Source organism: Oncorhynchus kisutch, unplaced genomic scaffold (assembly GCF_002021735.2).
Source record: "Oncorhynchus kisutch isolate 150728-3 unplaced genomic scaffold, Okis_V2 scaffold903, whole genome shotgun sequence".
NCBI lineage: Eukaryota > Metazoa > Chordata > Actinopteri > Salmoniformes > Salmonidae > Oncorhynchus > Oncorhynchus kisutch.
In genome coordinates this window covers 1-26,164 of record NW_022262848.1, presented here as the reverse complement: position 1 = coordinate 26,164, position 26,164 = coordinate 1, and the positions used below count along the sequence as shown (strand labels likewise).

At 44.9% G+C, this 26,164-nt stretch overlaps 2 protein-coding genes across 2 annotated transcripts in view; both read left to right on the top strand.

Annotated features, from left to right (window-relative positions):
* The window catches only part of LOC116363033 (PHD finger protein 20-like protein 1), a 33,026-nt gene extending 30,250 nt beyond the window's left edge, over nucleotides 1-2,776 (top strand). The window contains 1 exon segment of the mRNA XM_031816940.1: nucleotides 845-2,776. Coding sequence (XP_031672800.1) covers nucleotides 845-987 — 143 coding nt within the window. The 3' untranslated portion in view covers nucleotides 988-2,776.
* On the top strand, nucleotides 1,237-26,105 carry LOC116363035 (thyroglobulin-like; the record flags this gene model as incomplete). The annotated part of the gene is made up of 22 exons (XM_031816949.1): nucleotides 1,237-1,295; nucleotides 3,369-3,445; nucleotides 4,900-5,008; nucleotides 5,698-5,795; nucleotides 6,043-6,231; nucleotides 6,452-6,611; nucleotides 8,685-8,791; nucleotides 9,663-9,806; nucleotides 10,069-10,254; nucleotides 10,550-11,059; nucleotides 11,242-11,397; nucleotides 15,160-15,304; nucleotides 15,519-15,655; nucleotides 16,227-16,364; nucleotides 17,297-17,374; nucleotides 17,507-17,601; nucleotides 18,095-18,209; nucleotides 18,818-19,015; nucleotides 19,243-19,449; nucleotides 22,999-23,147; nucleotides 25,584-25,728; nucleotides 26,054-26,105. Coding segments are annotated over exons 1-22 (3,254 nt in total), but the record flags the coding sequence as incomplete, so codon positions are not given.
* Nucleotides 26,106-26,164: the final 59 nt, after the last annotated feature.

Genomic DNA, 26,164 nt, shown 5'->3' with positions numbered 1-26,164 from the left:
CTATACACTAATACACTGTCCTATCAATAAACTAATACACTGTCCTATCCTATACACTAATACTGTCCTATCCTATACACAACTAATACACTGTCCTATCCTATAAACGAATAATACACTGTCCTATCCTATACACGAATAATACACTGTCCTATCCTATACACGAATAATACACTGTCCTATCCTATACACGACTAATACACTGTCCTATCCTATACACGACTAATACACTGTCCTATCCTATACACGACTAATACACTGTCCTATCAATAAACTAATACTGTCCTATCAATAAACTAATCGCACTGTCCTATCAATAAACTAATCGCACTGTCCTATCAATAAATTAATACTGTCCTATCCTATACACTAATAATACACTGTCCTATCCTATACACTAATAATACGCTGTCCTATCCTATAGACTAATACTACACTGTCCTATCCTATACACTGTCCTATCATATAAACGAATAATACACTGTCCTATCCTATACACTAATACTACACTGTCCTATCCTATAGACTAATACTACACTGTCCTATCCTATAGACTAATACTACACTGTCCTATCCTATACACTGTCCTATCATATAAACGAATAATACACTGTCCTATCCTATACACTAATAATACACTGTCCTATCCTATACACTAATAATACACTGTCCTATCCTATAGACTAATAATACACTGTCCTATCATATAAACGAATAATACACTGTCCTATCCTATACACTAATAATACCAAAGCAGTGGGAGGTAATGACCTGATTGTAATTGAAGGAGGAACTCGTTCTTACCTTATTAGATCCTAACCGTCTCTCTCTCTGCGTCCCTCAGTGTTGGAGAGCTGGCTGGACTTCACTGGGGAGTTGGAGCCTCCGGACCCCCTGGCCAGACTGCCTCAGCTCAAACACCGCATCAAGCAGCTCCTCACAGACCTGAGCAAGGTGCAACAGATGAGCACCCTGTGTTCTGTGTGAGTTTGGGTTGGCCTGACCTAGGTAGAATCTGGCCCGTGTCTGGCCTGGGTTAGCATGGCAACAGCACCAGGCATCTGGTGTCATCACAGCACTTCACAGAGGAGAGTCCTATCCAAACCCAGGGTGAACCCCGTCCTCTCTCTCTGGCACCGAAGCACACTGTCTGCTGTGGTCCATAAACTGTCAAACTGAGCATACCTTCTCCTCCTAGACAGACTGTGGGAGTGAAGCTTCAGTTGGCTCAATACAATGGCGATGAATGGATGTATAGAGACCAACAGGAAAGAGTTGAGTCCAGTGGACTCTTGGTATTGGAAAGAAGGGTGTTTTGAGTTGGAGTAACTGACAAGTATTGAGTTGACGAAATGGCACTTGTGGATGAAAAGTACCAGTTTAACACAGTGTTAGTTTGTAGGGCCCAGGACGTTTGTTGTTTTAACTAAGACTCCTTGTTATGAAGTGCCCACAACGTTTTCATAACCAGGAAATGAGGGTTTGTCCACGTACATTAAATCTGTTCACACGCATTCTATGATATAGCTGAAATTCTATTTAATTCAATTAGATTATTAAAATGCTATGAGATCACCTTGTCATGGATCCGTCCCAAATAGAACCCTATTCCGTTTATAGTGCACTACTTTAGACCGTAGTACACTACAGTATGTAGGGAATATATGGGGGCCATTTGGGAAGACCCATCACTCTCTTGCCTCAGTAGGAGCAGAGCTGTGGAAGCCTTGCTTGTGTGATATATGAGTTCATGCAAAAACTAAATCACCAAGGTGAATGTTAGATGATATTGTCGCTTTAACCTGCCAGAAATCTGTTCTGTTTTGGAAACATGGTCTGAAACTTGTTTGACATGTTTTAAAAATGTGAGTTCCCCCCTCAAGTTCACACTAGGGTGAGATGATTTGTTTAGAAAAAACAGTGCTAACATCAGTCATTTAGCGACTGCATTCTGATTTCATTTCAGGAATCTATTGCCACCTTTTACAATCGTTAACTTTCATTCTCTTTATGTGCCAAGTCTGAAGGTATGACCCACCAAGTTTACAATGTTAACATGGGGAAAGAGATATATATATTTGGACTGGTGTATATAATATACCCAATCCACAGACAGACATACGACTGTGTGTCTTCAGGATATCTCCATGACAACCACGGAAATGGCCTTGATGTCACGGGACATCTGTGGCACGTTTGTCTCTGTGTGTACGTCCCGAAATGGCACCCTATTTCCTATGTAAGTGCACTACTTTTGACCCTGAGCCCTATGGAGCCTGTTCAAAAAGTAGCGCACTGTGTAGGGAATAGGGTGCCATTTGGGGACGTCGCCTCTGTCTGTGGGGTTTTTGATGGTCTCAGTACGGCCCCAGTATGGCTGCTACGTCACATAACACCACAATGTCTTCGGGCTAAGGGGACACGTTTGACTTGTACCACAGTAAAGCTAAATTACCAGCTGGATGTACAATGCGTATTAAACAAAGCAATGTGTTGATTGCTGTTGTTTGGGTCATTTTATGTACAGTTTTTATAACTGTGAAGATGAGGAAACATCTATAGAAATGCATAAGAGGATAAAATATACTTGAAGAAAAATGTGTATTTAGCGTTTCTATTAACCTGTATAAAAAGTGTTTTAGAACCAGTCGGTAGGGGAGAAAACAAAGTAGATTTTTATTGACATATACCAGCTGTACATTAAGAGTTTATTTAAGACCTGTTCTTTGTGCTTTACTACATGTACAATGCCATTAAAGATATTCTGGATATTTAATATCTCGTCTTACGCTTATTATTTTAAATGATTATATTACAAAGTTGTTGTGTGCTAAACTGTTACACATTCAAATGTTAATTAGTGTTGTCTGTTGCTGGCCTTGTTTGCCATGTTTTATGTCATTAGACTTCAGAAACCTGTCGTCCGTTGGCTCTTGAAAGAGCATCATCCCGAAGGTGCAAGTCATGTTCACCTGGGTCGTATTTATTTGTGTAAACCGTAGAAAAATGTTTTGCAACGTAAACAACAGTTTCTTATTGGACAAATTCAGATTTCTGTCCGTTTTCTTCCGATTTGGTTTCGATGTTTCTACTGCATCCCAGGTCAAGTCAGGCATGACCAACTCCTCCCTTCTGATGGCTCTCTGAGTCTCAGGCTTGGCTGCTCCCACTAGAATGTTCCAGAACTTCCATTGTTCCAAACACACACGAGTGTTCCATGTTTGGCGAGTGAGGACCACGTGTGTCACACACTCCATCCTGAGTGCGGTGACTACCTAGGGGAGGATGACATTGCAGTTAACACTGATGGTATAAATCCAGAGGTTTAGTCCCAGTCTCCTCACAGTTCAACGGGCAGACTGACTGAGGAAGATGATGATGAGCCTGGTCCAGTTCTCCTCCATGCTGCTGTGTTACCTCTGTCTTTCTGAGGGGAAGATTTCAGGTAAAACCTTGGGGCTCTTAGTTTATCTTGTGTTTTTGAATATTTCAAAGTTATTTTCAGCTGTAATTTAAACTTATTTCTGATTATGCTTTTTCTATGTTTATAATTATTTGTGTTTTGTATATCCACTATATATTCCAAACTATGTAGACACCCCTTCGAATCAGTATATTCGGCTATTTCACCCTGTATAAAATCTAGCACACCGCCATGCAATCTCCATAGACAAACACTAACAGTAGAATGGCCTTACTGATGAGCTCAGTGACTTTCAACGTGGCACCGTCATAGGATGCCACCTTTCCAACAAGTCAGTTTATATAATGTCTGCCCTGCTAGAGCTGCCCCTGTCAACTGTAAGGGCTTTTATTGGGAAGTGGAAACGTCTAGGAGCAACAACGGCTCAGACGCAAAGTGGTAGGCCACACAAGCTCACAGAAAAGGACCGCCAAGTTCTGAAGCGCGTAAAAATCGCCTGTCCTCGGTTGCCACACTCGCTACCGAGTTCCAAACCGCCTCTGAAAGCAACGTCGGCACAATTACTGTTCGTCGGGAGCTTCGTGAAATGTGTTTTCATGGCCGGGCAGTGATGAATCACGCTTCACCCTCTGGAGCAGTGGAGACACGTTCTCTGGAGTGATGAATCACGCTTCACCCTCTGGAGCAGTGGAGACACGTTCTCTGGAGTGATGAATCACGCTTCACCATCCGGCAGTCCAACGGACAAATCTGGGTTTGGCACTACCTACCCAAAAGCATAGTGCCAACTGTAAAGTTTGGTGGAAAATGAATAATGGTCTGGGGCTGTTTTTCATGGTTCAGGCTAGGCCCTTTTAATTTCAGTGAGGGGAAAGCTTAACGCTACAGAAAACAATGACATTCTACACGATTCTGTGTTTCCAACTTTGTGGCAACAGTTTGGGGAAAGCACTTTATTGTTTTTCAGCATGACAATGCCATCGATGCACAAAGCGAGGTCACTATAGAAATGGTTTGTCGAGTTCAGTGTGGAAGAACTTGACTGGCCTGCACAGGTTCCTGACCCCATCAGGAATGGGATGAATTGGAAAGCCGTCTGCCAGCCAGGCGTAATCACCCAACATCCAGTGCCCAACCTCACTGATGCACTTGTGGCTTAATGGATGCAAGTCACCACAGCAATGTTCCAACATCTAGTGGAAAGACTTCCCAGAAGACAGGAGGCTGTTATAGCAGCAAAGGGGGAGACCAACTCCATATTAATGTCCTTGATTTTGGAATGAGGTGTTGGACGTGCAGGTGTCCACATACTTTTGAGGATGTAGTGTATTTATTACACTATCATTTAGGCTGTGTTTATGTTTCCTGTGTGTATGAGCCATATGCCTGTAAGCCCGAATACAGCATCTTTAATTTCCCCACAAAGAAATGGACACAGTTTTGAACAACTAAATTGTATTTGCTGCTGTTTTCAGAATATCAACTGGAGTCTGAGACCCTGAGTCAGTGTGAGTCTCTACGTGGTGGTAGTTCTGCCCGGCAACAAGACCATGTCCCCCAGTGCTCAGAGGATGGGCGATTCAGGTATACCTGACAGTGCTGTATATGACACAAGCTAGCCAGGACGGATAAAGCTAGCCTGGATGGTAAAGCTAGCCAGGACGGTAAAAGCTAGCCAGGATGTGTAAAGCTAGCCAGGATGGGTAAAGCTAGCCAGGATGGGTAGAGCTAGCCAGGACGGGTAAAGCTAGCCAGGACGGTAAAGCTAGCCAGGACGGTAAGCTAGCCTGGACGGTAAGCTAGCCTGGACGGTAAAGCTAGCCAGGACGGTAAGCTAGCCTGGACGGTAAAGCTAGCCAGGACGGTAAGCTAGCCTGGACGGTAAAAGCTAGCCAGGACGGTAAAAGCTAGCCAGGATGTGTAAAGCTAGCCAGGATGGGTAAAGCTAGCCAGGACGGGTAAAGCTAGCCAGGACGGTAAAGCTAGCCAGGACGGTAAGCTAGCCTGGACGGTAAAGCTAGCCAGGACGGTAAGCTAGCCTGGACGGTAAAGCTAGCCAGGACGGTAAGCTAGCCTGGACGGTAAAGCTAGCCAGGACGGTAAAGAAGCAATTTCCCTGAATATGTCCCAAATGGAACCCTATTCCCAATCCCTATGTAGTGCACTACTTGCCTAAGGCTCCTGTCAAACGTAGTGCACTATGCCGGGAATAGGGTGCCATTTGGGAAGCGTACCGCTGTTCCCTGCTCTCTTCTAACTGTTGTGTGCTCCAGACACGTCCAGTGCAGCGGTGCTGGTGGTGAGTGCTGGTGTGTGAACGCAGAGGGAGCTGAGATCTCTGGATCCAGACAGAACGGATCAGCTGTGTACTGTGAGCAGAACGCCCCTCTTTCTAGAAATATCTGTTTTAACAGTGAAACCACATTGGTGCCTGATGGGATGAATTCCCCCTGGGAACCCGAGCCAGGCTCATGTTGAACACTGGAGACCTTTTGAGATGCACTATGTAAATGCTGTCTATCATCATTGACCTCTTCCTCCTCCTCCTCCTCCTTTTCCTCCCCTTCCTCCTCCTCCTCTTCCTCCTCCTCTTCCTCCTCCTCCTCCTCCTCCCACAGGTCTGACGTCCTGCCAGCTCCACAGACAGCAGGCCCTGCTGAGTGGCGATGCCCCCCTGGTGCCCCAGTGCCAGGCCTCTGGGGAGTACCAGGCGGTGCAGTGTGACAGCGCCCGGGGACAGTGCTGGTGTGTAGACCTGGAAGGCATGGAGCTCTACGGGACCCGGCAGAACGGAAAGCCCTCTCAGTGTGAGTTAGTTAGGAGCAGGATGACTTGTGTTGTGTATTGATATGTCATTTAGCACCTACAGTATTATGTGCATCCGTTTTCTAATGGGTGACCCCCAGCGGGAATCAAACCCACAAATCCTGACGTTGCAAGTGCCATGCTCTACCAACTTAGCCACACAGCACAGTAATATATAAATGACTAGAGCTGATCAGAACAACCTTTGACCTTTTCCCTCAGGCCCAGGCAGCTGTGAGGTGAGGTCGAGGCGTCTCCTCCACGGCGTCGGGGAGCGCTCCCCCCCTCAGTGCTCGGCCGATGGCTCCTTCCTGTCCGTGCAGTGCAAGTTTGTCAACACCACTGACAGGATGGTCTTGGACCTGCTGCACACGTTCAACAGGTGAGTGCCTGGAAGGGAAAGATATGCACTCTAAAGGGTGCGCCCCAAATGACACCCTATTCCGTATGTGTAGTGCACTACTTTTGACCGGGGTCCATAGGGCTCTTGTCAAAAGTAGTGCACTATATCAGGGGAATAATGTACCGTTGGACCGTTGGAATCTCATCTATCACTCACACACACAAACACACTGCTGGGGGTTTGCTTTGACCTGGCTGTGCATTGGGATCCTGTGTGTGAGTGAGACAGGTTTTGTACAAAGCTTTTTATCGTTTCTGCCTCTAGATGGCAGCGTAATGCTTAGACCCGTGGACACTGATGCTCTGACAGGAGAACTGGGAGCCCAAATTCACTTTATCTTTCCCTCCTCGCTCTACATTTCTGACCTGATAGGATCCTATTCTTGTGTATGGTTGACTGGAACATGTTATGAGGAATGGAGATGCTTGGTCTCCTGGGAACTTATTGTAATTTTCAGAATTCACATATTTTAATTTAATTTTACCTTTATTTAACTAGGCAACTCAGTTATGAACAAATTCTTATTTTCAATGACGGCCTAGGAACAGTGGGTTAACTGTTCAGGGGAAGAACAACAGATTTTTACCTTGTCAGCTCAGGGTTTCGATTTTTCAACCTTTCGGTTACTAGTCCAACGCTCTAACCACTAGGCTACCTGCCTCTCTAACCACTAGGCTACCTGCCTCTCTAACCACTAGGCTACCTGCCTCTCTAACCACTAGGCTACCTGCCTCCTCTAACCACTAGGCTACCTGTCTCTCCTACCACTAGGCTACCTGCCTCCTCTAACCACTAGGCTACCTGCCTCTCTAACCACTAGGCTACCTGCCTCTCTAACCACTAGGCTACCTGCCTCTCTAACCACTAGGCTACCTGCCTCTCTAACCACTAGGCTACCTGCCTCTCTAACCACTAGGCTACCTGCGGCTCTAACCACTAGGCTACCTGCCTTTCTAACCACTAGGCTACCTGCCTCTCTAACCACTAGGCTACCTGCCGCCCCTCATTCATTAGAAATGTTTCACAGTGTCTAAAGTAAACAATGTAATCATTGCAGATGTTTCAGATAATCCACCAATATGTAAACATTTCATCTGGAATGTGGGTTTGGACAAATAGTTGACACGTTGTAAATCTCATGGAGGAGTATGACGGTCCTCTCCTTCACGTGGAGGGTTTTCAGTCCTTCTTAGTCCTTCTTAGTTAGCTAAAGTTAGTTAAGTTAGTTAAAATTCCAACCCAAACCACTGAGGCCTACACAAAAATGTCTACTTTCAGACCTTGAATTATAATTTTATAATAATAATCTTTATCTTGTCTATTTCTGGCTAGCGGATGTTTTCACATCCGTCTCTCGGCAACAAATGGCATTATATTCCTTACTTAGTGTGTGTACCCGGGCTTGTGCAGTGAACTCTTTGCATGATTGACCCCCAGGCTGGACAAGACTGTCTCTGTTATCACTCCAGGCTCCAGCCAAGTACAGCCAAGGGGTCAAGACTCAAGTTGTTCCTGGTTCTCTAAAACCACTCAGGAACTGGTCTTAACTTCCAACCAGCCAGCAGACATTTCTCAAATGACTCCCAAGATCAAAAACGTAAAGGAAGAGATTCCTTTTTATATTGAAGGAGGATGGCGTCGGCTTCGTACATGAAGTGTTTATTTTGGGTCTTCCTTTAACCATCAAGGCAGGCGCTCTTGAAGAGAGTTATTGTATGTGGATCAATGTTGTCAGTTAATGAAATACTGTCCATCTTTGTGGAAGAGCGAACTCTTTACAACTTTAATGAGTTCCTCCCAGATAACTTGAATTACTTTGTCATCTACATGTACTGTATGTTATAGTATTATAGTATTATAATTAGTATTGTAGTATTATAATTAGTATTGTAGTATTATAATTAGTATTGCAGTATTATAATTAGTATTGCAGTATTATAATTAGTATTGCAGTATTATAATTAGTATTATAGAGTACTGTCATGTATTTTACTCTTCTCTTAGCCTATTTTAGACAGAGTGAAGTGAGAAGAGGTGTGATATCTTCCACAGGTTCCCTAAAGTATTCCAGACGTTCAGCAGCTTCAGACAGATGTTCCCAGAGGTGTCCAGTTACTGTTTCTGTGCTGACAGCAGAGGCAGGGAGCTCCCCAGCACAGGTGAGATAGATGCTACATCAACAGGTGACACACACACACAGGAACCATTATTTACAATAACTCTTAACTGGATTTTCATCAAGAATCAGAAATAGATATTTTTAAATAACGGTAACATTTTGGTATATTATTTTATTAGGATCCCCATTAGCTGTTGAGAAAGCAGCAGCTACTGTTCCTGGGGTCCAACACAGAACATGAAACATGACAGAATACAGAACATTAATAGACAACAGCTCAACGACAGAATACAGAACATTAATAGACAACAGCTCAACGACAGAACTACAGAACATTAATAGACAACAGCTCAACGACAGAACTACAGAACATTAATAGACAACAGCTCAACGACAGAATACAGAACATTAATAGACAACAGCTCAACGACAGAACTACATATATTTAAAAAAGCCTACGTATCAGTAGATACACACACAATATCCATGTCAAATAGAGGAGAGGTGTTGTGAGGTGTTGCTTTATCTGTTTTTGAAACCAGGTTTGCTGTTTATTTGAGCAACATGAGATGGAAGGGATGCAGTCATGGCTCTGTATAATACTGTTCACTTTCTTGAACTTGTTCTGGATTTGGGGACTTAGAAAAGACCCCTGGTGGCATGTCTGGTGGGGAAAGTATTTGTGTCAGAGCTGTGTCTAAGTTGACGATGCAAACAATTAGGGATTTTCAACACATTGTTTCTTATAAAAAACTATAGAAAATGTAAGTGATGCAGTTAGTCTCTCCTCAACTCTTAGCCAAGAGAGACTGGCATAGTATTTATATCAGCCCTCTGATTTACAATGAAGAGCAAGACGTGTCGCTATTAAACAGTGTGTGTTAGTAAAATCCTTGTTTCCCTGTGTTCAGGTGTAGAGCTGCTGCTAGATGAGGTGTACGACACAGCCTTCTCAGGTCTGGAATCAGGCCGCTCCTTCTCCCAGACCAACATGTACCGTATCCTACAGAGGAGGTTCCTGGCCATCCAGCTGGCGATGAGTGGCAGGTTCAGATGTACGTTAAGTTTCATCAATCTGGCCTTGTTTCTATCAGTGGTGGCTGGTGGCACATTCACTTGTAGGACGGGTTCATAGCGAATAACTAGACTGGAATCAAACACATTAAACACGCACTTTCCATGTGTTTAATTCCATTCCCTTTATTCCTGCTATCATTAGAAGCTGTCCTCCCGTAACCAGCCTCCTCTGGTTCCCATTACATTTCCTGTATTTCATTTCTGTATTTCATTCCCTCTCTCCCACTATCTGTCCTGTAGGCCCCAGCCCTTGTGAGAGTGAGCGATCCGCTGGTGCCCAAGCTGGCAATGTGTTTGTGGCGTCCTGTGCTTCCGACGGGGGCTACGTGCCAACACAGTGCCAGGCGGGTGGGCAGTGCTGGTGTGTCGACCCCACAGGGAAGGAGATCTTTGGGACACGACAACATGGAGGACACCCTGACTGTGGTAACTAAGTAACAGTGTTGTTGGTTTTAAATAATGCTTTGACCATTTAGGTGTTCCAAACCAACAGTACAATACCATTGACTGTGCAGACAGAGAGCACACCTCAATAATCGCTTACTGAATGAAAACTTATCTGCGTTGTTTTGTATTTTCATTTCAGTTAACTTTATTATCCCACAGGGGGAAATTCATGTATCATGCTGTACATAGAAGCCATTAAAAAAACAACAGTCAATATTTTAGGCCTCTATAGAAAATGAATAGAAACATGCCATTTTCCCTCTACTGAACCCAGGTGCTGGAGTGAAGGACTGTACCTCTGAGCGTCGCCAGGCCCTCTCCAGGCTCCTCTCCAGCCCCTCAGGTCAGGTGCCATCAGCCAAGGACTCACAGACACACCCAGTCCCAAGCCCCCCGTCTCCATGCAGCCCCCAACTCCAACAGCTCCTGCTGGGGACTCTTGGAGAGTCCCTTTCCGAGCGATCCGATTTAGGAGCCATCCTGGCTGAGACGATCCAGGGGATGTTCCCTAGTGGGGCCATGGCCCTCAAGGCCCTATCTCTAGCCTCCAACCCCAAGAGACTCCAGGAGAACCTGTTCGGAGGAAAGTTCTTAGGAAACGCTGGGATGTTTAACTTCACTGGGGCCGTCGGTGTCAGTGGCACGTTGAGTTTCAGTCAAGCCAGTCTGGCAAACAACCAAGATCTGGTTCAACTCATCAGCGCCACCCTGGAAAACGGAGACTTCCTCTCCACCCTACGCCAAACCATCCTCTTATCCAAAGCCGAGGACAGCACCCAGCTAGGTTTGTTTTGTAACTTCGTCTTGACTTTTAAAAATCATTACAAGCTATTTGTTTCTACCATCGAGGAACTCTTTGGAAACAAGTGTTTAGATAAATGTGTTGTCCACTGGGGATTCAATGTACATCTTACTGTATTAGTTGCTTTTTTACCCAAATAAATTAAAATCATTTAAATTCACAAGGTGAGCTGTTCAGGGTCCTGTTTGAGAGCGCCCAGTCCGGTGGTGCTGGTTGTGAGAGGGAGCCCTCTGCCCTGTACGTGCCCAGCTGTGATGACAGCGGCCAGTATCAGGAGATCCAGTGCCAAGGCTCGGAGTGTTGGTGTGCTGACCCCAAGGGTCAGGAGGTCACGGGGTCACGTTTCAATGGTCAAAGGCCAAGGTGTCCGTCACAATGCGAGAGGGAGCGAGCGGCTGCTCAGAAGGTAATTACTTTATGACACTCCCCCAGAACGACTGTAAATAACTACCGACCTGACTCTTCTCTACCTGCATCCTGTCTGTAAATAACTACCGACCTGACTCTTCTCTACCTGCATCCTGTCTGTAAATAACTACCGTACTGACTCTTCTCTACCTGCATCCTGTCTGTAAATAACTACCGTACTGACTCTTCTCTACCTGCATCCTGTCTGTAAATAACTACCGTACTGACTCTTCTCTACCTGCATCCTGTCTGTAAATAACTACCGTACTGACTCTTCTTCTCTACCTGCATCCTGTCTGTAAATAACTACCGACCTGACTCTTCTCTACCTGCATCCTGTCTGTTTATAACTAATGAACTGACTCTTCTCTACCTGCATCCTGTCTGTAAATAACTACCGAACTGACTCTTCTCTACCTGCATCCTGTCTGTAAATAACTACCGTACTGACTCTTCTTCTCTACCTGCATCCTGTCTGTAAATAACTACCGTACTGACTCTTCTCTACCTGCATCCTGTCTGTAAATAACTACCGTACTGACTCTTCTCTACCTGCATCCTGTCTGTAAATAACTACCGACCTGACTCTTCTCTACCTGCATCCTGTCTGTAAATAACTACCGTACTGACTCTTGTCTACCTGCATCCTGTCTGTTTATAACTAATGAACTGACTCTTCTCTACCTGCATCCTGTCTGTAAATAACTACCGAACTGACTCTTCTCTACCTGCATCCTGTCTGTTTATAACTAATGAACTGACTCTTCTCTACCTGCATCCTGTCTGTAAATAACTACCGTACTGACTATTCTCTACCTGCATCCTGTCTGTAAATAACTACCGACCTGACTCTTCTCTACCTGCATCCTGTCTGTAAATAACTACCGTACTGACTCTTCTCTACCTGCATCCTGTCTGTAAATAACTACCGTACTGACTCTTCTCTACCTGCATCCTGTCTGTAAATAACTACCGTACTGACTCTTCTCTACCTGCATCCTGTCTGTAAATAACTACCGTACTGACTCTTCCCTACCTGCATCCTGTCTGTAAATAACCACCGTACTGACTCTTCTCTACCTGCATCCTGTCTGTAAATAACTACCGTACTGACTCTACCTGCATCCTGTCTGTAAATAACTACCGTACTGACTCTTCCCTACCTGCATCCTGTCTGTAAATAACTACCGTACTGACTCTTCTCTACCTGCATCCTGTCTGTAAATAACTACCGTACTGACTCTACCTGCATCCTGTCTGTAAATAACTACCGTACTGACTCTACCTGCATCCTGTCTGTAAATAACTACCGTACTGACTCTTCTCTACCTGCATCCTGTCTGTAAATAACTACCGTACTGACTCTTCTCTACCTGCATCCTGTCTGTAAATAACTACCGTACTGACTCTTCTCTACCTGCATCCTGTCTGTAAATAACTACCGTACTGACTCTACCTGCATCCTGTCTGTAAATAACTACCGTACTGACTCTTCTTTCTGTACTGTATTTGAACTCACTTTGTATTTTTTTTATTGTATCTTTGTTGAATACTTTACATATTGGTTACGCTGTTAGTGCAGAGAGCTTGAGAGTAAGCATTTCATTGTAGTGTACTGCGTAAACCTACAATGTGCATATGCAAATAAAATTTGATACAATTTGAAGGTGAAGTCAGGCCAGGCTGCTGGGGTAGAGGTGTTCATGCCGAAGTGTGCAGAGGACGGGAGCTACGTGGCGTTGCAGTGTCTGGGAAAGAGTTGCTTCTGTCTGGACCTCTTGGGAGAGAGACACGCCACTATCTCTTCAGGACAGACTGTTCAGTGTGAGTAGGCAGATCCACCACTCGTCAGACACAGATTAAGCCTAGGCCTGGACTGAAAAGCATGTTCCATGGAGATTGAAATTGCTTCTTAGTCCAAGACCAGGTTTAATCTGTGTCCGGTAAACTGGCCCATAGTGTGCAGTCCATCTAGCTGTATTACCTTGCCCTGGTCCAAACCACTACATTATTAATGGAGTAGGGTGCCCTGGTCCAAACCACTACATTATTAAGGGGTTAGGGTGCCCTGGTCCAAACCACTACATTATTAATGGAGTAGGGTGCCCTGGTCCAAACCACTACATTATTAATGGAGTAGGGTGCCCTGGTCCAAACTACTACATTATTAAGTGAGTAGGGTTCCCTGGTCCAAACCACTACATTATTAAGTGAGTAGGGTGCCCTGGTCCAAACTACTACATTATTAAGGGAGTAGGGTGCCTTGGTCCAAACCACTACATTATTAAGGGGGTAGGGTGCCCTGGTCCAAACCATTACATTATTAAGGGGGTAGGGTGCCCTGGTCCAAACCACTACATTATTAAGGGGGTAGGGTGCCCTGGTCCAAACCACTACATTATTAATGGAGTAGGGTGCCCTGGTCCAAACCACTACATTATTAAGGGAGTAGGGTGCCTTGGCCCAAACCACTACATTATTAGGGGGGTAGGGTGCCCTGGTCCAAACCACTACATTATTAAGGGGGTAGGGTGCCCTGGTCCAAACCACTACATTATTAAGGGGGTAGGGTGCCCTGGTCCAAACCACTACATTATTAAGTGAGTAGGGTGCCCTGGTCCAAACTACTACATTATTAAGGGAGTAGGGTGCCTGTTACAGGAATTAAATTCCTCTATGTTTTAATACCCAATTAAAATTAAACACTCTATCAATTCCTAAGAATTTGTAAGACTCTTATTTGCATAAAAGGGACAGAGACCAGTCTCACAATCAACCAGCTCCGTTTATTCTCGAGAGTACTGAACATGATACAGTTTACCACAGGTTATAAACTGAAAATGACTTCATTAGTTTTCGAACTGTCCCGTCTCTTCTTGACACTGGTACAAAGGCTGTATAGTTCTCAAGCCTTCCCACATCGTCTCTCCTAATTTAGATAATTTACGACCGAGCCAAGGCCTGCCTGTGTAAATAAGCATTCTAGCCAGCCTGGCGATATAGTTCATTCATTTCTACCAAGGAACAGACCGTCATTGTTCTAATTCTTGATTATATTTACACACATTATATTCAGTACTAGGGTTAAAAGAAAATTCCTACATCTATACAGTAACATAATAGTATTCTGATTAGTCAGTCCTGATTGAAATGTATACATAATTAGTCATTATTGATAAATAATCCCTTAACAGTGCCCTGGTCCAAACCACTACATTATTAAGGGAGTAGGGTGCCCTGGTCCAAACCACTACATGATTAAGGGGTTAGGGTGCCCTGGTCCAAACCACTACATTATTAAGGGGGTAGGGTGCCCTGGTCCAAACCACTACATTATTAAGGGGGTAGGGTGCCCTGGTCCAAACCACTACATTATTAAGGGGGTAGGGTGCCCTGGTCCAAACCACTACATTATTAAGGGGGTAGGGTGCCCTGGTCCAAACCACTACATTATTAAGGGAGTAGGGTGCCCTGGTCCAAACCACTACATTATTAAGGGGGTAGGGTGCCCTGGTCCAAACCACTACATTATTAAGGGGGTAGGGTGCCCTGGTCCAAACTACTACATTATTAAGGGGGTAGGGTGCCCTGGTCCAAACCACTACATTATTAATTAAGGGGGTAGGGTGTCATTTTGGACATAACAATTGTTTGAGCTATTCCTCTGTCTCCAGGTCCTCCCCCTCTCTCTCCCCTTCCCTCCCCAGGGTCAGCTCCAGGCTCCTGTTCCCTGGCAGTGGCTGAGGTGGACCAATTCCAGGAGGAGGCTGAGCGTCTGGTCCTCCTCTCCAACAGCTCCCACATCCCTCTGGGCTACAGGTAACCCTGAAGAAGAGACAGTGTGCTGACACCTGGGTGTTTACCCATCACATTATTGGACCATGTACAGAGTGTGACTATATTTATTTACAATATTGATAATACGTTGTATTTTACATAAAGTCACTGTACTGTTCCGTGAGTCAGAACCTCTCCAACATGTTTGTGTGTCAACTCATGCTCTTCTGCTGGATGTTCTCCTCTGGGGTACCAGCTACCTGCTGGCTGAAGGTCTCCGTCTGACCTCTGACGAGCTACTCCACGCCCTCTCCTCCTCCGACCAGACCACGCTGCTCTCTGATAGGCTGCTGAGCCACTCACACTCTGCTCTACGACTTGCTGCCCACTCCAGTATGTGTCTGGTGTGATGTCATATCCTCTGGATATGTCGTCATATCCTTCTCTGCGTGACGTGCTCCACTACTTGTTTCTTTAATTAAAAATTTAAAAAAATGTATTTCACCTTTATTTAACCAGGTAGGCTAGTTGAGAACACCTTTATTTAACCAGGTAGGCTAGTTGAGAACACCTTTATTTAACCAGGTAGGCTAGTTGAGAACACCTTTATTTAACCAGGTAGGCTAGTTGAGAACAAGTTCTCATTTGCAACTGCGACCTGGCCAAGATAAAGCATAGCAGTGTGAACAGACAACACAGAGTTACACATGGAGTAAACAATTAACAAGTCAATAACACAGTAGGAAAAAAAGGGGAGTCTATATACATTGTGTGCAAAAGGCATTTCCAGGAGTTAACTACTAAAGAGTGTTAGGTGGCTACTGTTGTAATATTTAGTGTCATCTCAATGTCAGTGTTTCTCTCTCATAGTGTGTTGTTTGTTGTTGTTGTTATTAACTGAAACATGTCGTTAATATTGCAGTCAAACACGCTGTGAACATACCTGTTGTATTTTCTCTCCCAGCTCTGAGGTTCTATTGGCAGAGCCAGCAGGCAGCATCTGTGGAGGAGAGACAGTCTCTACTGCTGGGCTACCAGCCCTACAGGCCCCAGTGTGATGTTCACAGACAGTGGCTGCCCACCCAGTGCCACCCCAGCACAGGTCAGAGTCACACCTCCGACCTCTGACCTCCAACCCAACTCTGCATTGTAACTGTAGTAGTGTAACACAAGCCACAGTACAGTGTACCTTCTCTAGACTCTTCTAGAAGGACATCTCTCGTAATGAGCAACGTCTCATTGTTTCCTTCATAATATGTTGATTGGAAACAGATAAGACTAATGAAGTAGCTACAGTGGTGTTATATTGACTGAGTTGTAACTGTCTCCAGGTCAGAGTTATATTGACTGAGTTGTAACTGTCTCCAGGTCAGTGTTTTATTGACTGAGATGTAACTGTCTTCAGGTCAGTGCTATATTGACTGAGATGTAACTGTCTCCAGGTCAGTGTTATATTGACTGAGTTGTAACTGTCTCCAGGTCAGTGTTTTATTGACTGAGTTGTAACTGTCTCCAGGTCAGTGTTATATTGACTGAGTTGTAACTGTCTCCAGGTCAGTGTTATATTGACTGAGTTGTAACTGTCTCCAGGTCAGTGTTATATTGACTGAGATGTAACTGTCTTCAGGTCAGTGCTATATTGACTGAGATGTAACTGTCTCCAGGTCAGTGTTATATTGACTGAGTTGTAACTGTCTCCAGGTCAGTGTTTTATTGACTGACTTGTAACTGTCTCCAGGTCAGTGTTATATTGACTGAGTTGTAACTGTCTCCAGGTCAGTGTTATATTGACTGAGTTGTAACTGTCTCCAGGTCAGTTTTATATTGACTGAGGTGTAACTGTCTCCAGGTCAGTGTTATATTGACTGAGTTGTAACTGTCTCCAGGTCAGTGTTATATTGACTGAGTTGTAACTGTCTCCAGGTCAGTGTTATATTGACTGAGATGTAACTGTCTCCAGGTCAGTGTTATATTGACTGAGATGTAACTGTCTCCAGGTCAGTGTTTTATTGACGGAGTTGTAACTGTCTCCAGGTCAGTGTTGGTGTGTGGATGAGGAAGGAGGATACATCCCAGCTTCCCTGACCAGTCGCTCCCTGCGGAGACCACAGTGTAAGACAGGACATAATATATTTACTCACTGACTTCCATTGTTCTGTATGTAAGAATAGCACTCCTCCGATCTTCTTTTGTCGGTGTTGAATGATTTGAGTTGTTTTCTGGAATTTTCCTCTCGTCTTCCAGGCCAGACCCGGTGTCAGAGAGGTTATGCTCAGGCTCTGCTCTCTGATTGGACACATTCCTCCTACGACCCAACTTGTGAAGTGGTGAATATCCTCGTCAGAATGTTGAGCATAAATATCAGGAAATTGATTAGTTTTGTTTTATTCTGCCTTAATTCTGCTCTGTCTGTCTCCTTGTTGTAACTTCTGTCTGCCTCCTTGTTGTAACTTCTGTCTGCCTCCTTGTTGTAACTTCTGTCTGCCTCCTTGTTGTAACTTCTGTCTGTCTCCTTGTTGTAACTTCTGTCTGTCTCCTTGTTGTAACTTCTGTCTGACTCCTTGTTGTAACTTCTGTCTGTCTCCTTGTTGTAACTTCTGTCTGTCTCCTTGTTGTAACTTCTGTCTGCCTCCTTGTTGTAACTTCTGTCAGTCTCCTCCTTGTTGTAACTTCTGTCTGTCTGACTCCTTGTTGTAACTTCTGTCTGACTCCTTGCTGTAACGTCTGTCTGTGTCTCTCAGAGGAGTTGGTATAAAGTCTTCTTCTATTGTCCTGTATGTACAGTATGTGTCCTTGATAACAGTGGTTGTGGTGCTGTCTGTGTGTTTCCAGAGTGGCCAGTTCTCTGTGCTCCAGAAGGGGTCTTCAGGTGGAGCCTGGTGTGTCAGTCCTGTTTCTGGGGAAACCATCCAGCCTGCTACCCTGAGTCCCAGTGGAGACCTCACATGTACTGACATGTTTAACACACTGCACATATAACAATAAATCACTTATTATAATCAATCACTTTTAACAATCAATCACATTTTACAATCAATCACATTTTACAATCAATCACATTTAACAATCAATCACATTTAACAATAAATCACTTATTACAATCAATCACATTTTACAATCAATCACATTTAACAATAAATCACTTATTACAATCAATCACTTATAACAATCAATCACTTATTACAATCAATCACTTATAACAATCAATCACATATTACAATCAATCACATATTACAATCAATCACATATTACAATCAATCACATATTACAATCAATCACATATTATAATCAATCACATATTATAATCAATCACTTATAACAATCAACACATATAACAATCAATCACTTAGTGGTCCAACCATTTTGGGACAGACATGTTCATATACTTCCCTTTTCAAGAAATATAATTTCATTTTATATCAAGTCCATCTGAAGGACTCAACTACTTCACATCTTGTTTGCCTTTTGCAGTTTGCTAAATCAAAAGGTTGAACATGTATAACAGGATGAAATCTTTAAACCATCTCCTCCTCTGTCCTCCATGTGTCTCTCTAGGTCCTAGCTGGTGTCAGTTGTTGAAAGACAGAGGTCACTCTGTGGTGGATTATGAGCCGGAGTGTCAGGTGGATGGAAGGCTGTTCTCCCCGCTGCAGTGTGACCAGACAGACTGCTGGTGTGTGTCTCAGACAGATGGACAGGAGCTGCCTGGAACCAGGACGCCACGCGACACCGGGAAGACCCCAGCCTGTGACAGTAAGTCTGGTATATATGTCCTGGATGTTTAAAGATGGCCACAGGTGTTTACATAAGCACGCGAAAGCGTTTAGTTGGCCAATAACAATATTCCATCTGTTACCAAAAGTTTATTCTAGCTGTATAAAAAGAAAGACAAACACATGATATTAAAAATCACTATTTATTTACGCATCTCAGTAAAACTTTGTCTTCTATCTATTTACCTGTATTCTATCTGTCTCCAGGTCCCCAGTGTCCCTCTCCTTTCTCTGACATCACCGTTACCTACGGTGACGTGGTCTGTCGCTCTGACGTGATTGGTGGCCAGCAGAACTGTGACCTCATCTGTCACCTGGGTTACGAAAGCACACTTCCTGTAAACATGCAGTTACTGTGTGACGTGGAGACAAGAGCCTGGGTGACAGAGGCCCCACTTCCTCAAGCCTGCCAGAGTAACTAACCACACACCACATCAAACAAACACCTCATATTCTGTCTGTCTGTCTGTCTGGCTCTCTACCTCTCTCTGGCTCTGTACAGTAGAGATTCTTTATTATCCCTAAAATGCAATATGTCTCTCGCTCTCTGTGTCTCGCTCTCTGTGTCTCGCTCTCTGTGTCTCACTCTCTCTGTCTCTGTCTCTCTCTCTCTGTGTCTCTCTCTCTCTGTGTCTCTCTCTCTCTCTGTGTCTCTCTGTGTGTCTCTATCTCTCTGTATCTCTCTCTCTGTGTCTCTCTGTGTGTCTCTATCTCTCTGTATCTCTCTCTCTCTGTCTCTCTGTATCTCTCTCTCTGTCTCTCTCTGTCTCCCCCTCTCTCTCTCTCTCTGTATCTCTCTCTGTCTCTCTCTGTCTCCCTCTCTCTCTCTCTTTGTATCTCTCTATCTGTCTCTCTCTGTCTCCATCTCTCTCTCTATCTCTCTCGCTCTGTATCTCTCTCTCTATCTCCCTCTCTCTTTGTATTTCTGTCTATCTGTCTCTCTCTGTCTCCCTCTCTCTCTCTGTATCTCTCTCTATCTGTCTCTCTCTGTCTCCCTCTCTCTCTCTCTCTTTGTATCTCTATCTGTCTCTCTCTGTCTCCCTCTCTCTCTCTCTCTCTGTCTGTATCTCTCTCGCTCTGTATCTCTCTCTATCTGTCTCCCTCTCTCTCTCTCTCTTTGTATCTCTCTCTCTCTCTGTCTCCCTCTCTCTTTGTATCTCTGTCTCTCTTTGTATCTCTGTCTCTCTTTGTATCTCTGTCTATCTGTCTCTCTCTCTGTCTGTCTCTCTCTGTCTCTCTCTCTCTCTGTACCTCTCTCTATCTGTCTGTCTCTCTCTCTATCTGTCTGTCTCTCTCTCTCTCTCTCTCTCTTTCTCTCTCTGTATCTCTGTCTATCTGTCTCTCTCTCAATTTCTGAATAGTCAAGCTGTATTGGGTCTTTTGGTTTGCCTCAATGACCTAGAAAATTATCTCAAGCTTCCTGTTATAAGATGTAACTTCTGCCAAGCTTGACATTATCTAATTTAGCAGATGTGTGTAGTCTAATTTACCACAGTGTGTAGTCTAACACGGAATGACCAGACCTCCACAGTGTGTAGTCTAACACAGAATGACCAGACCTCCACAGTGTGTAGTGAAACACAGAATGACCAGACCTCCACAGTGTGTAGTATAACACAGAATGACCAGACCTCCACAGTGTGTAGTGTAACACAGAATGACCAGACAGACCTCCACAGTGTGTAGTATAACACAGAATGACCAGACTTCCTCTCTGTCTGAAAAACAGGGTAATATGACAAATGCTCACAGGAGTTGACATTCAGTCATAACACTCATAGACTATCTAGTAGTGAAAGTGTCCTGATGTTGAAGGGAAGTTGTTTTCTCCCTCAGCGTTCAGTTGTTGCTCATGTCTGACTGTTTACGTCTCTCTTGGACCGTTGATGCGTCACACTGTAATCAGTGCTGTGTACAGTTTGATGGAATCACTGTGTGTTTGGCAGGGAGCCTAGACTTCATTACGTCATGTCTCTGTCTCTGTCTGTCTCTGTGTCTGTCTCTGTCGGTCTCTGTCTCTGTGTCTGTCTCTGTCTCTGTGTCTGTCTCTGTGTCTGTCTCTGTGTCTGTCTCTGTCGGTCTCTGTCTCTGTGTCTGTCTCTGTCGGTCTCTGTCTCTGTGTCTGTGTAATGTCTCTGTGTCTGTGTCATGTCTCTGTGTCTGTGTCATGTCTCTGTGTCTGTGTCATGTCTGTGTCATGTCTGTGTCATGTCTCTGTGTCTGTGTCATGTCTCTGTCTCTGTGTCATGTCTCTGTGTCATGTCTCTGTGTCTGTCTCTGTGTCTGTCTCTGTGTCTGTGTCTGTCTCTGTGTCTGTGTCTCTGTGTCTGTGTCTGTGTCTCTGTGTCTGTGTCTTTGTGTCTGTGTCTTTGTGTCTGTGTCATGTCTCTGTGTCTGTGTCATGTCTCTGTGTCATGTCTCTGTGTCATGTCTCTGTGTCATGTCTCTGTGTCATGTCTCTGTGTCTGTCTCTGTGTCTGTCTCTGTGTCTGTATCATGTCTCTGTGTCATGTCTCTGTGTCATGTCTCTGTGTCTGTCTCTGTGTCTGTCTCTGTGTCTGTCTCTGTGTCTGTCTCTGTGTCTGTGTCTCTGTGTCTGTGTCTGTGTCTCTGTGTCTGTGTCTTTGTGTCTGTGTCTTTGTGTCTGTGTCATGTCTCTGTGTCTGTGTCATGTCTCTGTGTCATGTCTCTGTGTCATGTCTCTGTGTCATGTCTCTGTGTCATGTCTCTGTGTCTGTCTCTGTGTCGGTCTCTGTGTCGGTCTCTGTGTCGGTCTCTGTGTCGGTCTCTGTGTCGGTCTCTGTGTCTGTGTCTGTGTCTGTCTCTGTGTCTGTGTCATGTGTCTGTGTCATGTCTCTGTGTCATGTCTCTGTGTCTGTATCATGTCTCTGTGTCATGTCTCTGTGTCTGTGTCATGTCTCTGTGTCTCTGTCTGTCTCTGTGTCTGTCTCTGTGTCTGTCTCTGTGTCTGTGTCATGTGTCTGTGTCATGTGTCTGTGTCATGTCTCTGTGTCATGTCTCTGTGTCTGTATCATGTCTCTGTGTCATGTCTCTGTGTCTGTGTCATGTCTCTGTGTCTCTGTCTGTCTCTGTGTCTGTCTCTGTGTCTGTCTCTGTGTCTGTGTCATGTGTCTGTGTCATGTGTCTGTGTCATGTCTCTGTGTCATGTCTCTGTGTCTGTGTCTGTGTCATGTCTCTGTGTCTGTCATGTATGTGTCTGTCTCTGTGTCATGTCTCTGTGTCTGTGTAATGTCTCTGTGTCTGTGTCATGTCTCTGTGTCATGTCTGTGTCATGTCTCTGTCTCTGTGTCATGTCTCTGTCTCTGTGTCATGTCTCTGTATCTGTGTCATGTCTCTGTGTCATGTCTCTGTATCTGTGTCATGTCTCTGTGTCATGTCTCTGTCTCTGTGTCATGTCTCTGTGTCATGTCTCTGTGTCATGTCTCTGTGTCATGTCTCTGTATCATGTCTCTGTATCATGTCTCTGTGTCATGTCTCTGTATCTGTCTCTGTCTCTGTGTCATGTCTCTGTGTCACGTCTCTGTCTGTGTCTCTGTGTCATGTCTCTGTGTCATGTCTCTGTGTCACGTCTCTGTCTGTGTCTCTGTGTCATGTCTCTGTGTCATGTCTCTGTGTCATGTCTCTGTGTCACGTCTCTGTCTCTGTCTGTGTCTCTGTGTCATGTTTCTGTCTCTGTGTCTCTGTCTCTGTGTCATGTCTCTGTGTCATGTCTCTGTATCATGTCTCTGTGTCATGTCTCTGTGTCATGTCTCTGTGTCATGTCTCTGTGTCACGTCTCTGTCTGTGTCTCTGTGTCATGTCTCTGTGTCACATCTCTGTCTGTGTCTCTGTGTCATGTCTCTGTGTCATGTCTCTGTCTGTGTCTCTGTGTCATGTCTCTGTGTCATGTCTCTGTGTCATGTCTCTGTGTCATGTCTCTATCTGTGTCTCTGTGTGTTCTAGGACTTCAGGTGCTGCAGACCGTCCAGACCTCTGTGGTGCTCCAGCTCACCCTGCGTCCAGGCCAGGGACCCTGCAGCTCCTCCCTCCACTCCAGCCTGCACACCTCTCTACTCAATGACATGAGGGCCAAGGGTCTTTGCAGCCTGCAGGTTGGTGTGTGTGTGTGTGTGTCTCTCTGTGTGCGCGTGTGTGTCTGCGTGTGTGTGTGTCTGCGTGTGTGTGTGTCTGCGTGTGTGTGTGTCTGCGTGTGTGTGTGTCTGCGTGTGTGTGTCTGCGTGTGTGTGTGTCTCTGCGTGTGTGTGTGTCTCTGCGTGTGTGTGTGTCTCTGCGTGTGTGTGTGTCTCTGTGTGTGTGTGTGTGCGTGTGTGTGTGTCTGCGTGTGTGTGTCTCTGCGTGTGTGTGTGTCTCTGCGTGTGTGTGTGTCTCTGCGTGTGTGTGTGTGTCTCTGCATGTGTGTGTGTCTCTGTGTGTGTGTGCGTGTGTGTGTGTCTGTCTGTGTGTCTCTGTGTGTGTCTCTGTGTGTGCGAATGTCTGCCATCTACTGTTGCAATAAACGATAGTGAAAACCATGTGTAACTTGCTTTGAATGGAAAGGTGCCTGCAGGAGATATTCCAGAACCTGAACTAATGCAAAACATACGTTCTTAGAAAACTCATTAACTACAGATGTATTCATAAACGCAGCCCCATAAACCCTCTAGAAAATATACATGTAGGATTTATTGATATGGACTTTATTGATTTGCATATGACTGTTTTGTACCACAGCTAGTTGTCTATAGTTGACTAAGGAAGTCTTGTCTGAGACAGAACTGTAGCGTAGAGCAGCTTGATGCACAAGGACCCCCACTGGACAGCTGGTTGACTAGCTACAGATGTAGGATCTTAATTTGAGCCAGTTTGCTACAGCAGGAAAATAGTCCTCCAGCAACAGGAAATATTCATTGTTTAGTTGATTATAATTATTGAGTAATTTTGTGGTTGATATCTTTTTCATAAAGGAAAAGCAAGTCTGAAAGTGGGAATTACAAACTTCAGAAGCCTTTTTAAACCTCAAATACTCTACAATTTTAAAATGTCCTGCAGCAGGGAGATCAAATTAAGATCCTACATCTGTACAGGTTGTCTGACTACTGTGATGTTCATCTCTGTGTCAGTGTGTGATGAGTCTGTACAGGTTGTCTGACTACTGTGATGTTCATCTCTGTTTCAGTGTGTGATGAGTCTGTACAGGTTGTCTGACTACTGTGATGTTAAGCTCTGTGTCAGTGTGTGATGAGTCCTGTACAGGTTGTCTGACTACTGTGATGTTAAGCTCTGTGTCAGTGTGTGATGAGTCTGTACAGGTTGTCTGACTACTGTGATGTTCATCTCTGTGTCAGTGTGTGATGAGTCTGTACAGGTTGTCTGACTACTGTGATGTTCATCTCTGTGTCAGTGTGTGATGAGTCTGTACAGGTTGTCTGACTACTGTGATGTTCAGCTCTGTTTCAGTGTGTGATGAGTCTGTACAGGTTGTCTGACTACTGTGATGTTCAGCTCTGTGTCAGTGTGTGATGAGTCTGTACAGGTTGTCTGACTACTGGGATGTTCATCGTCTGTGTCAGTGTGTGATGAGTCTGTACAGGTTGTCTGACTACTGTGACGTTCATCTCTGTGTCAGTGTGTGATGAGTCCTGTACAGGTTGTCTGACTACTGGGATGTTCAGCTCTGTGTCAGTGTGTGATGAGTCTGTACAGGTTGTCCTGACTACTGTGACGTTCAGCTCCTGTGTCAGGTGTGATGAAGTCGGTACAGGTTGTCCTGACTACTGTGAGTTAAGCGCGGTGTCAGTGTGTGATGAGTCCTGTACAGGTTGTCTGACTACTGTGATGTTCAGCTCTGTGTCAGTGTGTGATGATCTGTACAGGTGGTCTGACTACTGTGATGTTCAGCTCTGTGTCAGTGTGTGATGAGTCTGTACAGGTTGTCCTGACTAACTGTGACGTTCAGCTCTGTGTCAGTGTGTGATGAGTCCTGTACAGGGATGTCTGACTACTGTGACGTCAGCTCTGTGTCAGTGTGTGAGGAGTCCTGTACAGGTTGGTCTGACTACTGGGATGTTCAGCTCTGGTGTCAGTGGTGATGAGTCTGTACTAGGTTAGTACTGACTACTGTTACGTTCAGCTCTGTGTCAGTGGTGATGAGTCTGTACAGGTTGTCTGACTACTGTGACGTTCAGCTCTGTGTCAGTGTGTGATGAGTCTGTACAGGTTGTCTGACTACTGTGATGTTCAGCTCTGTGTCAGTGTGTGATTAGTCTGTACAGGTTGTCTGACTACTGTGTCCTTCATCTCTGTGCCAGTGTGTGATGAGTCTGTACAGGTTGAGTGAGGAAAGCGTCAGTGTTCAGGTCAGCTGGAGGGCTCTTCTCTCAGACCTTCCTGTCTCTGTGTCAGTGTGTGATGAGTCTGTACAGGTTGAGTGAGGAAAGCGTCAGTGTTCAGGTCAGCTGGAGGGCTCTTCTCTCAGACCTTCCTGTCTCTGTGTCAGTGTGTGATGAGTCTGTACAGGTTGTCTGACTACTGTGTCTCTCCTGTTCTAGCTGACGTCCGTCTCTGTGTCAGTGTGTGATGAGTCGTCCGTCTCTGTAGAGTGTGTGAGTGAGGAAAGCGTCAGTGTTCAGGTCAGCTGGAGGGCTCTTCTCTCAGACCTTCCTGTCTCTGTTCTGCCTGACCTGCATGACGTCGGTAAGGAGCACAGACAACATTTCAGAAATATTTCTCAATGAAAACAACATACTGTCTCACACCCTTTAAATACGTCTCAAGACTAGTTTCTACATTTTAAACTTTGACTTTGTGTGTATATTTTATTGGAGGTCTGCCAAAGTGCATTTTCATGTTTCATTTAATGGAACAACAGAAGTATTGTGGATTTGAGTCATTAGTGATTTATCTGTTTCCAGATGTAGCGCTCAGTGAGGACAGGCTGTTGATGGGCTGCTAGGCCTGATGGGTAGTGACGCCTACCGCTCTCTCTTGACCTCTGAACCCAGAGTCCTCTCTACCTCAGCACCCAACTTTGGCTGTTCCCATGGCTACCAGCGTGTTTGGAACAGGATGTGGTACGTCCTTATTACCTTTCCCCCTAAAACACAACCTTTCCCCCTAAAACACAACCCGG